The 12,682-nt window shown below is 44.9% G+C and overlaps 1 protein-coding gene across 1 annotated transcript in view; it reads right to left on the reverse strand.

The window, feature by feature from the left end:
• The window catches only part of KDM3A (lysine demethylase 3A), a 49,223-nt gene that overhangs the window by 11,032 nt on the left and 25,509 nt on the right, over window positions 1–12,682 (reverse strand). Inside the window, exons 14-19 of the mRNA XM_006271493.4 lie at window positions 12,490–12,585; window positions 11,939–12,066; window positions 9,728–9,908; window positions 8,300–8,469; window positions 7,117–7,353; window positions 5,475–5,646 (exon numbers count right to left, since the gene is read on the reverse strand). Coding sequence (XP_006271555.3) covers window positions 5,475–5,646; window positions 7,117–7,353; window positions 8,300–8,469; window positions 9,728–9,908; window positions 11,939–12,066; window positions 12,490–12,585 — 984 coding nt within the window. The remainder of the gene's footprint in view (window positions 1–5,474; window positions 5,647–7,116; window positions 7,354–8,299; window positions 8,470–9,727; window positions 9,909–11,938; window positions 12,067–12,489; window positions 12,586–12,682) is intronic.

A 12,682-nucleotide genomic window follows, 5' to 3' on the forward strand; every position in this document is an offset into this window, starting at 1 on the left:
TGGGGGACTTCAATCACTCTGACATCTACTGGGAGGACAATGCAGCAGTGCACAGGCAATCCAAGAAGTTTTTGGAGAGTATTGGGGACAACTTCCTGCTGCAAGTGTTGGAGACATTAACTAGGAGCCATGCTCTTCTTGACCTACTGTTCACAAACAGGGAAGAACTAGTGAGGGATACAGAAGCAGATGGCAAGTTGGGCAGCAGTGACTATAAGATGACCGAGTTCAGGATCCTGACAAAAAGAAGAAAGGAGAGCAGCAGAGTATGGACCCTGGACTTCAGAAAAGTAGACCGACTCCCTCAGGGGAGTTGGTGAACAAATTAAGAGGCTGTGATGTGGATGACTGCACAGTCCGGTGGGTGGCGAATTGGCTAGAGGGTCGCACCCAAAGAGTCGTGGTAGATGGGTCGGTCTCGACCTGGAAGGGTGTGGGCAGTGGGGTCCCGCAGGGTTCGGTCCTTGGACCGATACTCTTTAATGTCTTCATCAGCGACTTGGACGTGGGAGTGAAATGTACTCTGTCCAAGTTTGCAGATGACACGAAGCTATGGGGAGAAGTGGACACGCTGGAGGGCAGGGAACAGCTGCAGGCAGACCTGGATAGGCTGGACAAGTGGGCAGAAAACAACAGGATGCAGTTCAACAAGGAGAAATGCAAAGTGCTGCACCTAGGGAGGAAAAATGTCCAGCACACCTACAGCCTAGGGAATGACCTGCTGGGTGGCACGGAGGTGGAAAGGGATCTTGGAGTCCTAGTGGACTCCAAGATGAACATGAGCCGGCAGTGTGACGAAGCCATCAGAAAAGCCAATGGCACTTTATCGTGCATCAGCAGATGCATGACAAATAGGTCCAGGGAGGTGATACTTCCCCTCTATCGGGCGCTGGTCAGACCGCAGTTGGAGTACTGCGTGCAATTCTGGGCGCCACACTTCAAGAAGGATGCAGATAATCTGGAGAGGGTCCAGAGAAGGGCAACTCGTATGGTCAAGGGCCTGCAGACCAAGCCCTACGAGGAGAGACTAGAGAAACTGGACCTTTTCAGCCTCCGCAAGAGAAGGTTGAGAGGCGACCTTGTGGCTGCCTATAAGTTCATCACGGGGGCACAGAAGGGGATTGGTGAGGATTTATTCACCAAGGCGCCCCCGGGGGTTACAAGAAACAATGGCCACAAGCTAGCAGGAGAGCAGATTTAGACTGGACATTAGGAAGAACTTCTTCACAGTTCGAGTGGCCAAGGTCTGGAACAGGCTCCCAAGGGAGGTGGTGCTCTCCCCTACCCTGGGGGTCTTCAAGAGGAGGTTAGACGAGTATCTAGCTGGGGTCATTTAGACCCAGTACTCTTTCCTGCTTATGCAGGGGGTCGGACTTGATGATTTATTGAGGTCCCTTCCGACCCTAACATCTATGAATCTATGAGTTATGGGAGGCCAGTCCAAAGGGGAGAGGAGTCCAGGAAACCTGGCTGTATTTTAAAGAAACCTTACTGAAGACAAAGGAAGAAACCATCCCGACGTGCAGGAAGACTAGCGAATGTGGCAAGCGACTAGATTGGCTTAGCAGAGAACTCTTTGGTGAGCTTAAACATGAAAAGGAAGCTTACAAGAAGTGGAAGCTTGGAGAAACTAGGGAGAAGTATAAAAATACTGCTTGGGCATGCAGGGATGAAATCAGGAAAGCCAAAGTGCAATTGGAGTTGCAGCTAGCAATGGATGTGAAGGGTAACAAGAAGAGTTTCTACAAGTGTCAGCAACAAGAGGAAAGTCAGGGAAAGCGTGGGTCCCTTACTGAATGGGGGAGGCAACCTAGCGACAGATACAAAGAAAAGGCTGAAGTGCTCAATGTCTTTTTCACCCGTCTTCACAGGCAAGGTCAGCTCCCGGACTACTGCACCAGGAAGCAGAGTTTGGGGAGGAGGTGAGCAGCTCTCAGTGGTGAAAGAACAGGTTAGGGACTGTTTAAAAAAGCTGAACTTGTACAAGTCCACGGGACTGGATGCAATGTATCTATGGGTGCTGAGGGTGTTGGCTGATGTGACTGCAGAGCTGCTGGCCATTATCTTTGAAAACTCATGGCAAATCAGGGGAGGTCACAGATGGTTGGAAAAGGGCAAACATAGTGACCATCTTTAAGATAGGGAAAAGGCAGGATCCAGGGGATGATAGACCGGTCAGTCTCACCTCAGTCCCCAGAAAAATCATTGAGCAGGTCTTGGCTCTGTGGATGCCGAGAAAGCCAGTGGATATACTATATCTTGACTTCAAGAAGACTTTTGGTACCGTCTCCCACAGCATTCTTGCAAGCAAGATGAGGAAGTATGGTTTAGATGAATGAACTGTAAGGTGGAAAGAAAGCTGGCTGGATTGCCAGGATCCACAGGTAGTAGTCAATGGCTCAATGTCTAGTTGGCAGCTGGTATCAAGCAGAGTGCCCCAGGAGTCAGTCCTGGGGCTGGTTTTGCTCTATATCTTCATTAATGATCTGGAAGATGGGATGGAGTGCACCCTCAGCAAGTTCGCAGATGACATCAAGCTGGTAGGTGTAGCAGATATGCAGTACGGTAGGGCTAGGATTCAGAGTGACCTAGACAAATCGGAGGATTAGACCAAAAGAAATTTCATGAGGTTCAAGAAGGACAAGTTCAAAGTCCTGCACTTAGGATGGAAGAATCCCGTGCACCGGGACAGGCTGGGGACTGACTGGCTAAGCAGCAGCTCTGCAGAAGAGGACCTGGGGGTTACAGTGGACAATAAGATGGGTATCAGTCAACAGTGTGCCAAGAAGGCTAACGGCATACTGGCTGCATTAGTAGGACCATTGCCAGCAGATCGAGGGAAGTGCTTATTCTGCTCTATCCTGCACTGCTGAGGCCACATCTGGAGTACTGTGTCCAGTTTTGGGTCCCCCACTACAGCAAGGATGTGGACAAGTTGGAGAGAGTCCAGCAGAGGGCAATTAAAATGATTAGGGGACTGGGGCACACGACTTATGAGGAGAGGCTGAGGGAACTGCGTTTATTTGGTCTGTAGAAAAGAAGACTGAGGGGGGATTTGATAGCAGCCTTCATCTACTTGGGGTGGAGGGTTCAAAAGAAGATGGAGATGGACTCTTCCTAGTGGTGACAGATGACAGAACAAGGAGCAATGGTCTCAAGTTGCAGCAAGGGAAGTTGAGGTTGGGTATTAGGAAAAACCTCTCACCAAGAGATGGTGGGAAGCACTGGAACAGGTTACCTAGAAAGGTGGTGGAATCTCCATCTTTGGAGGTTAAGACCTGGCTCAACAAAGCCCTGGCTGGGATGATCTAGTTGGGGATGCTTTGAGCTGGGGATTGAACTAGATGACCTCCTGGAGGTCCCTTCCAACCCTCATTTTCTACAATAACATCAGCTCTAGGGACCAAGCTGAGGGAGCTGCATGCAGAGCATTTTAGTTCTCGTATAGCAAACAGAGCTCTGGGGCACTGACGCCCCACTGGCATTTAACACCAGCCTAATCCACTTTGTGCGCCAAACAGAACTACATTCCCTTTGCACTGGTCCCTAGGGCAGGTCTACACCACTAGTACAAAGCTAGCGATTACTGGACTGACACTGGACACAATATGTCTCCTCTGCACTCACCGTCTCCCAACAAACTCGAGGCAGTATAAGTGATTTACTGGCACATGCACAGCACCCACATTAAGCTCTCCAGAGAGGCAGAGCTTGCTGGAATGCCCTCAGTGCTACACTACTTCTGAAATATAAGGTACAGCACTCCATACAGCCATAATGGAGTGCTTCAGACATGGCCTTTATAAAAAAACAAAACAAAACCCCAACAATGTCACTGGCTTTCTGAACAGTATCAGTCTTTGCCTAGACAGCACAGCAGATCTTCAGAGCTCTCCTGACACCTGGTGTTCAGAGTCCAGTATCTGCTACAGCAAATAGATACCTCCTTTGCAGGAGGTACTTTCTAAATACTGATAGATCTGGACTGGCCAGTTCTACCTTGTCAGCGCTTACACATGTTGCATTTCAGGTTCTACTCAACTGGTTGGGCAAACAACAAAAGGATGGTTTCATTAAGCTAGGGGAGCGCCCCAACTTCCTCAAAGCGCTTACCCGGAACCTCTCTCTGGGCTAGTCTAAAGACACCAGAATACAAAATTGTTTAATGACACCTTTCCATCCTAGCACACAAGCTGAGGACTGGGAAGGAAAAAAAAAAAAAAAAAAAATCACATCAGTGCACTTTGCTATGGAAAACCTTCCTAGCAGTTCCAAGCCAGCCAGAGCAGATAACAAAATCATACGTTCACAGAAAATGAGGGTTGGCAGGGACCTCCGGAGGTCATCTAGTCCAGTGATTCTCAACCTTTTTGTACCAGGACCCACCTGTAAACATCAATGGCCAGTCCCAATCCAGTGCCCCTCACTCCCGACCTGCTGCCCCCAGCGTATGGGGCAGTGGGTGGGTGTGTGGGGCATGGGAGGGCCCCAAGCAGCCCCCTGCAGGCTGAAACTCTGCCAGCCTGCAAGGGAAAAGCCAGTTTCCCACATCTTTCTCCTTTAAAAGAAAACCCATTTTTAAAGTTTGTTCATGACCCTTTCATATATTCCTGCGACCCATGGGTTGAAAAACCCTGATCTAGTTTATCCCACCACAAGTAAAGGGTCCAGACACATACATTTATACCAGTGTAATCTATTTTTGTACCAGCATAAAATGTGGAGCAGACATGGGACACCCAGCACTTCACCACTGGTAAATCACTATTCTAGCATAAAAATGTTACCCACTGGAAGAATCAGGAAGAACTATACGCTAGTGTTTGGGCCATGTGTCTTCAACTTGAGTCTGTCATTCCACAGCCCATTCTCAATGCCAACAGGTTACTGCCAGCTCCGCCATCCAGTAGCAAGGTGCTCTGGATAGCTGTGTGTCTACAGGAAACAAACTACTATCGAGTTTACAACAGCAAACTGACCAATGTAAGTTGGTTTTATTCTTTCACCCAAAGCCTGCCAGTACAGATTAAAGCCAGCAGCAAAAATGGAAGTGCCTGTTCATCATGCTGTTAGCCAGTAGCACAACTACAGGTAGGTGAGTAGGGTACAAGTCCCTGGGCACTAAAGAGGAGGGGGAAGAGATACCAAAATAGAGGCAGAGGGTCTGGCAGTCACCATAAAGGAACCCACATGGGGCTGGTACCAGCTTACTTCCAGGAGAAGCCACTGCTGCAGGGGGAGGTGGCAATGGTGTGGCCAGCTGTGGCAGTGTGATAAATTAAGCCTAATTGTCTCCTTTTCCTTTTGCTGCCAGATTTTGGGCAATTAGCAAAACACACTGCCCGGTATAAATGCCAGTGATGCTACCCCCTGCAGGAGTGGCTTGCCCTGGATACCAGGTCCATCAGTCATGCCTCTGCTTTTAGTACCCTCTATCCAACACAATAGCAAAGAAGTGAACTCATACTGCATACTTTGAATGTCTTCAAATCCATCCCAGAAGTCCCCTACTGTAGCTCCTGTGATAATTTCATTGGTTCTGCAGTTAACCAGATCTACTTCCTGCTGGCCAAATTCCTTTCTGAAGGACTCTGGTTTCCACAGCTCCGGGTTCAATTTGTGATGCACTCCAGACACCATTACAGGCTATTAAAAAAATAAGTAAGCATTAAAGGAAAATTAAAAATATTCTTTGTAAAGAGGCTTTCTGATTTTTAAAACTACATACAGATTTAGGCAAAGCTTCAGAGTATAGGAGTTATGACAACAAATGCTAGACTGTCAAATTTAATCTGGAAAAAAGGGTATTTTTTCTTTTAGGGTGATAAATTGTTATCTTCTGTCAATTTTTTCCCTGGACACTGGTATTTTTAGAGTACAAGTGAGTAGGCTTTGCTTAATTAGGTTGCTGTGCTAGAATTACGTAGCATGTTCCTGTTTTCAGGGGTGTTGTTCACTTCCAAGAGAGAGAAATTTAAATACTGTGCTGATTTAAGGTGACACTCCATGCTGGAGGGAAACAGAGAAGACACCAGTAGCAACATCTTAATTCACTCCTATGTTGCCTCAGAAGACAAAAGCAGCAAATGTTTCAAAATACATTTAGACTCTTCCAAAGAAAAGAGTATTCCGTGAGACAAGATGGTCACAGGGCAATGTCTGAGAGCCTCCCTGCAGAGCAACCAGTTTTTCAAAAGTGAGACCAAAGAGGTTCAGACTCCCAGACTTCTCAGTCTGTGGCAAGTATTTTAGTATATAATCCACTCCCCAGTAACATGCACGTAACATTAAAAGGAACTGCTGTAGTTGCTTATAAGCAATGGTACAAAGCCTCGTGATGGACAGCCAACATCTGGTCTAGGAAACCAAAATCACAATAGGGGCCACCAATCTATTTCAATAAGATTTATCCATTAAAATATCCTGTGCATTTTATTTTGATACATGAACTAAATTCTAAAGATCAAGGCATTTCATATTACTCAATGTATTTAACAGCCATATGACAGAGACAGTTAGGGATTATTATACCCACAATGCTTTCTGACAAAGCAGCATACCACCCATTGAATTACTAAACAGAAAGGGTGAAGGGAAATACCAGTCGCTGCCAGATGTTCAGCCTTGGTTCTGAGAAGCTGTAGGCTCTATGACTAGAAACTATTTCCTAAAGATCTTTCTGGTGACTAGTGCTCAGAGACCAGTGATTATATTATTATAAAACCTAGGCAGGCAATACTACCCCTCTCACCAGAAGACGATCAAAGCCAGTCAGAAATAGGAACAAGATGGCTGCTTATAGAGGTTTTTAACACGCCCCTCCTCCCCCCAGGTTTACTGGAAGAAACAGCACATTACTTCGACCTGGCTCTGCAACATCTGTATAGATCGGGCACTTCAGCAGGGCTTTTTGGTGCTTCAATCAGCTGTTAGATACGAATGCCAAAAAATCCCCACTAAAGCACCCAATTATACAGATGTTGGGCAAGTCGGATCCAACTAATGCAATACCTCTTCTAGGCATGTGCTAGGCTCAACACAGAGGCACACCAAGTTTAAAGTAAAGCACTGGGTTTTTTTAATGTCTGTAAGCAGCCAACGTGTATAAGACATTACCTGCCCCTGCTTCCAGCATTCCCTGAAAACGTTCCAGTTGCTCTCGTTGTTGGGATCTTGGAGACACAGCAAGCGGTTATCACATAACCAATAGTGGGGAGTATCAAAGCCCATTATGGTAGGCTTTATAGTCAATCCTTGAGGCTTCTTAGGCACATCTGTAACTGTTCTATTTTGCACCAAAGATGCAAAAATATCATCAAGGACCTTGGGTGTATTCTTGAGGCCATTCTCAGTCTGAATTTAGTAAGAGAAAGGAAAAGATGTTAACATTTGCCTCAGTGCTGTCTTGCCACTTGTCAAGATGCTGTTTGGTCTGCAAAACATGTAACACTGCAGTTGTGTTTTTGCCAACACATTTTTTACTTTCCAACCTTATCCCCTAAGCCAAGAGTTATACTTTGGGTAGGGAGCAGAATATTCTTCTCTCAAAAGAATCCTAGGGCTGGAATGGTCCTCAAGGGTCATTTGCATTGGGGTGGAAGGTTCGACTAAGATGTGCTATTCCTAAACCTTCCCAATACAGCTTAGTTTTCCTCTACAGTATTTTAGCATAAGTAAAATTTGGCTCTTAGTTCCACTTGGGCAAAGCTGCAGAAGTCCATGAGGCATGGCATCTAGCAAGGATTTATTTCTATTATGGCATGGAAGTCAGTGAGGTTTCACTGGTGAAGCCCAGGGAGCTTTCAATCCACTATTTCAAAAGTAAGTATATTACACACACTTTATACCTACATACATGAAGTTGAGCAGCCTACAATCCATGCTCTTTACTCAAGGAGATTGCCCTCAAGAGGAAGCCAACTCAGATCCAGTTGAGGGTTCCTTTGGAAAGCTCTCAGACACTGCCTGAATGCACATTAATCAGTGAATGGGCTGCATCTCTCAGCTAGGGGCCGTCTAGAAGCACTGCATGGCTCAAAGTCCTTTACAAAGCAAGGATTAATGGCAGCGTGTGCCACTGGCTGTACTCCAGAAAGGCTGCAATGGGGGCCTGCAGTGTGAATGCATCTGACAGATAAATGTGATTTCTCCAACTAAATTATCTTTTCCTTGTTTATTCTCCTTGTTTATTTGCTGTGGCACATGCCTTGTGAGATTAGATCAGCACAGCTGGGACAAAGTGGAACATCTGGCTTCACAACTACAAGAAAAGTAAAGTAATGCCAAAGCCCTGGGATACCTTTCCTCCGGAGGAGTTCAGTAGGTTCCGCAGGAAACCTGTGTTGTTGTTGCTCATGGGAGTCAATATTGCACTGTTGAACGTCTGCAAGGCTGTTGTTGGCTTTGCAAATGTGGGGATGGACTGAAGAGGTTTGTGTTCATTCTTTAAGGCAGAAGGTAGGACTTTTTCTGAAAAAGGGAAAAAGCCTCCACTGAAACAAGGATTGTTGTTTGAACCCGTGCAACTATGTGCCAGAATCTGAAGCCCTGTATTTAATATAAAGGTAAACATATGCACCTTAAAAAGGTAGCCAGTTTCTTATATACTCTGTTGCCAAATTACAATACAGCTAGGTTCAATGCAAGATACTACCGCTTAAGCAATTTTTTTTAAAAGTGCTAGTTAGTGTATAAAATAGAAACGAGTTCACTATTAACACCAGCAGATAGTCTTCCCATTACCAAAAGCCCAGGCTAGTAAAACAACATGACACTTAATAGATTTGCAAAATTGACTGTGCTTCTGATCACTAAGATATGGCTGGCCAACTGGCAGCCCACAGGCAATATGCAGTCCACAAGGGGTTAAGTTTTGCCTCTACATCCCCTCCTCCCTTACCCCCTAGGCTCCCACTTGGCCTTCTCCATGACTGCACTAGCAGCTAAGGTTTCTAGGTTTCCCCTTCCTTCCCTACTTCCCACTCCTGCCCCTGTCCCAGAGGGCAAGGCAGCATGGCACAGCTCCCAGTTCTAGGGCAACCCAGGGCTCATGATGGTAGGCCACTTATTCTCAACCAGAGTACTGTGGCACCCTGGGGTGCCACTAGATCTTTTGAAGAAGTTTGACAGAAAGAATTTAGCACAGGCTCAGGTTTGTTCCTACCTGACTGAACCCCCAGCCCCTCTGCAAAGAGGTAAGCACTGTATTACATAAATTGGTTTTTGAAATTGGGTGCCACTCAGTTCACAAACTTACAGAGTAACTTGAGTCTAAAGGTGCCCTGAGTTCATAAAAGGTTGAGATTTGTATTTCCTGGGGAAGGAGGGATAAGGAAGGAAAAGCTATTCTCTTCCTCAAAGCTGCAATTCATGTACTGTGCCAGATTAAGTAAATTTAAAAAAAAAACTTGATTAAATTGCTCCTGCTGGATGGCTGTAGCCCTAGAGCATATAGTTTTCTGAAGTGTCCAAGAAAAAATGTTTTTGAAAATGCCCAGAAGACCTAGAAGTCTAAATCACATTTCCAAAAACTGACTTGAGTAAAATTTTCAAGATATGCCTAAGCAATAAAGACACTTCCACAGGACAATGGGTTGTTAGTTAGGGCCTGTCCTGTGAAACCCTTACCCCAGTAAGTAGGGACAGCTTTAGTAAATCCTGCCGGTAGGACTAACTAGATCATTAAATACTGATAGTAATGCAAGGCTTTTGTTTTTCACAACCTTACCTTTGTTTTCTTTATTCACATTTCCACTTGTTAAGCCAGCCAGCCAATTTAAGGAAGAAGTATTAACTGAAGAGACTAGTTTACTTCCAACCATTGGTTTTATAGGAGAATCACAGCTAGTACCTAGTGGGCCTACGACAAAATTATGCAGATGGGTGGATTTTTCTCCAGGTACTAAATTCTGCAAAACAAAGTGAAGACTTATATTAAAAGAGACATCCTCCTTTAGGAAGGAAGGGGGAGGAACCCACATGCAGCAGCACAATTACAGCTCCCAATTCTTTTGCAAGGAAAAATACAAAAAACGCCCCCCCCCCCCCCCCCCCGCCCCAATTCAGTTCACAAAACCCCCAGAACACCCATACTTCACCTTTTATGAAACACCTGATTTCTACTGAAGACCAATCTATTACCTTTAATCTTTTTTAGCAACTATTTTAGGCTACTATGAATTCCAAAAAAGGTACTGGTTTGCAGATTTCAGTCATTCATAAATGGATGCTATATTTACTTTTAGTTAAAGAAAACAGCATTCATGTTCACTAAAAGTTTAGTCTGGTTACTGTAAACAAAAGGCACTCAACTACCACCAACAGCCAATTTTTCCTGTCATGGCCATTAAGACTAAAATTAGCTACACTGCCTTATATTATTCTTTTCTTAATTTTTAGAATCCTCAAGGCAAACAGGTTTTTCATTTTCTAGGAATTTCACATGAATTCTGCTTTCAAGAATTCTGAACCATTTATTCCTTTTTGCATGCCAGTCTTCTGTCATTAATGAGGGTACAGATAAAGGTAACTTGAACCGTTCCAAAAATGTCACCGATTAGCTGACCAGGTCTGGGGGAAGTGGAGAGGATGACAACACATGTGGTTTCATTTGGGGATGGGGAGGGTGGAACTGGGTACTTTGGGACTTCCCAGTCTCAACCTGGGGCTTAGAAAAGACTTTCCTTGGAAATCTGTTCAAGTACCTTGCAATGCCACAGAGATATGTGCATGCAGGGTGCAACCTGCAGGGCAGGGCTGGCTGCAAGAGTGCAGCACAGAAGGCAAGGAACAATTAAAGCTATTTGCAGACATGAAAAACTAGCATTTTAAACTTGATGCACTCCTGCAGCAAGCCCAGAGTATACCCAGAAAAGGCAGTGTATTAGATGGATCCAGCTCACCCAACATCTGTATAGACCAGGCACTTTAGTGGGACTTTTCTGGCACTTTTATCTAATAGCCAGTTGACTCAGCTTTAGATAAAAGTGCTGAAAAGCCCCGCTGAAGCGCCTGGTCTATACAGACACTGCGGAGCTGGGTTGAAATAACATGCTGCTTCTTTCAGTAAAGCTTGGGGTTTGTTTGGGGGTTTTTTTTAGAACTCCGCAAGCAGCCTAACAGGCTATTCCACTTCACATTGGCTGCCAATTCCATGCTCATTCTCTTCTATGAAATGTGCATTATACAACAGCTTTGTTCAAGCCCCCCACAGGTGTTAACAGGCACAATCATCCACCCAGCACAAGAGGGGGCCACAAAGCCCCCCTTCCCCCTGGCTACTCCCTCTTCCAATTAAGCCTGGGGACCCCCCCCCCCCCAACAGGGAAGTGAAAATGCCACAGAGGCTTTTTGCTTCCCCACCCCTACAGACTGTGGTCTCTGTGGGCAATAGATCTTTGGGCAACAGAGTCCTGGCTGCATCCCAGAGCAGCCCTACTGTCCTGCATAGGTTTTGGAATGGGGGGGTTGGGGGGTAGTGAGGAGCAGTGCAGTTTGGGATACCTAATGTCTGGTCAATCATCCAGGTATGTAATGTTCTGTGTCTGCACATAAAAGAACTGGTTCAAGGACTGGCTCAAAACAATATCAGATTTTCCTGGTGTGATTTTGAAACATTCCAGGAAAGGTAAACTGGTCTGAAGTAGCGTGCATGTCTAGACTCTTGGGGTTTAAAGTGCAACACTGAGAATGTTCCAAATACATCTGTCCATACACTGAGGGAAGCTGAACTAGGAAAAGTATACATGCATAAGCCAAAACTGCCAAGCAGGATTTTCAGAAGTGGTCAGTATTGGTCTAAACTCCACTCGGTACAGAAATCAACCACTGTCTTCAATGGGGCAGCATTAGGCCAACACACAGCACTTTTGCAGTCTTGCCCATATTTTACAGAAGATAGTAAAAAAAAAAAAAAATCGTAAGAAGTCAGAAGCAGTACCTGTTTTGTATCCTCCTTTAAGGTCGGCTTTGATAGTGCCTTGAACTGTTTATTTGCACAAGGACAATTTGCTTTTATTCCCCATTTTGTTCTTACAGAGTGGACAATGTCACCAACGTCATAGAGAGCTAAAATGAGAAATCATTAATGAACTCATAGCTAGAGTAAGTGTAAACGATATTAAGAATTCAACTATATTGCATATGCCACAATTCAAAGATAAAGAAGAAACAAGCATTTGCAGAACAGATTTATTTGCATAGCTCTAGTTTTACAACTTCTATTTAAACTATCAAAGAAACACTAACATGCCAACTGGAGTCATCTGTATAAAATGCAAGATGAAAATTGTACAGCCAGACTGCAAATATGCTTTTTGACCATTTACCAGCCTGTATTACTCAAATCGCAACATTATTCAAGTATCTATTAAAGACCAAACCCAATGCTCATGAAGTCTAACTTCCCAGGCATTGAATCAGGCCCTATAATTTGCAAACAAACAGAAAGCTTAGTATTCTTGCACACACTTCCATAAATAATTACAATACCTTTTCCAGGAATTATCTGTGTAGGCATTAGACTCTCTGGTTCATGCAACTGACCCTTCACACATTTAAACCAGTTGAATGTCTCAGATACACCATCTGAAAGCAAATTAACATTTTGACTGACTGTCTAATAAGAAAAAACCCAAACACACACATCTACCCCAAACCAACACCCCCATTTCTTCTTTCAACA

This window comes from Alligator mississippiensis, chromosome 2 (assembly GCF_030867095.1).
Source record: "Alligator mississippiensis isolate rAllMis1 chromosome 2, rAllMis1, whole genome shotgun sequence".
Taxonomy (NCBI): Eukaryota; Metazoa; Chordata; order Crocodylia; family Alligatoridae; genus Alligator; species Alligator mississippiensis.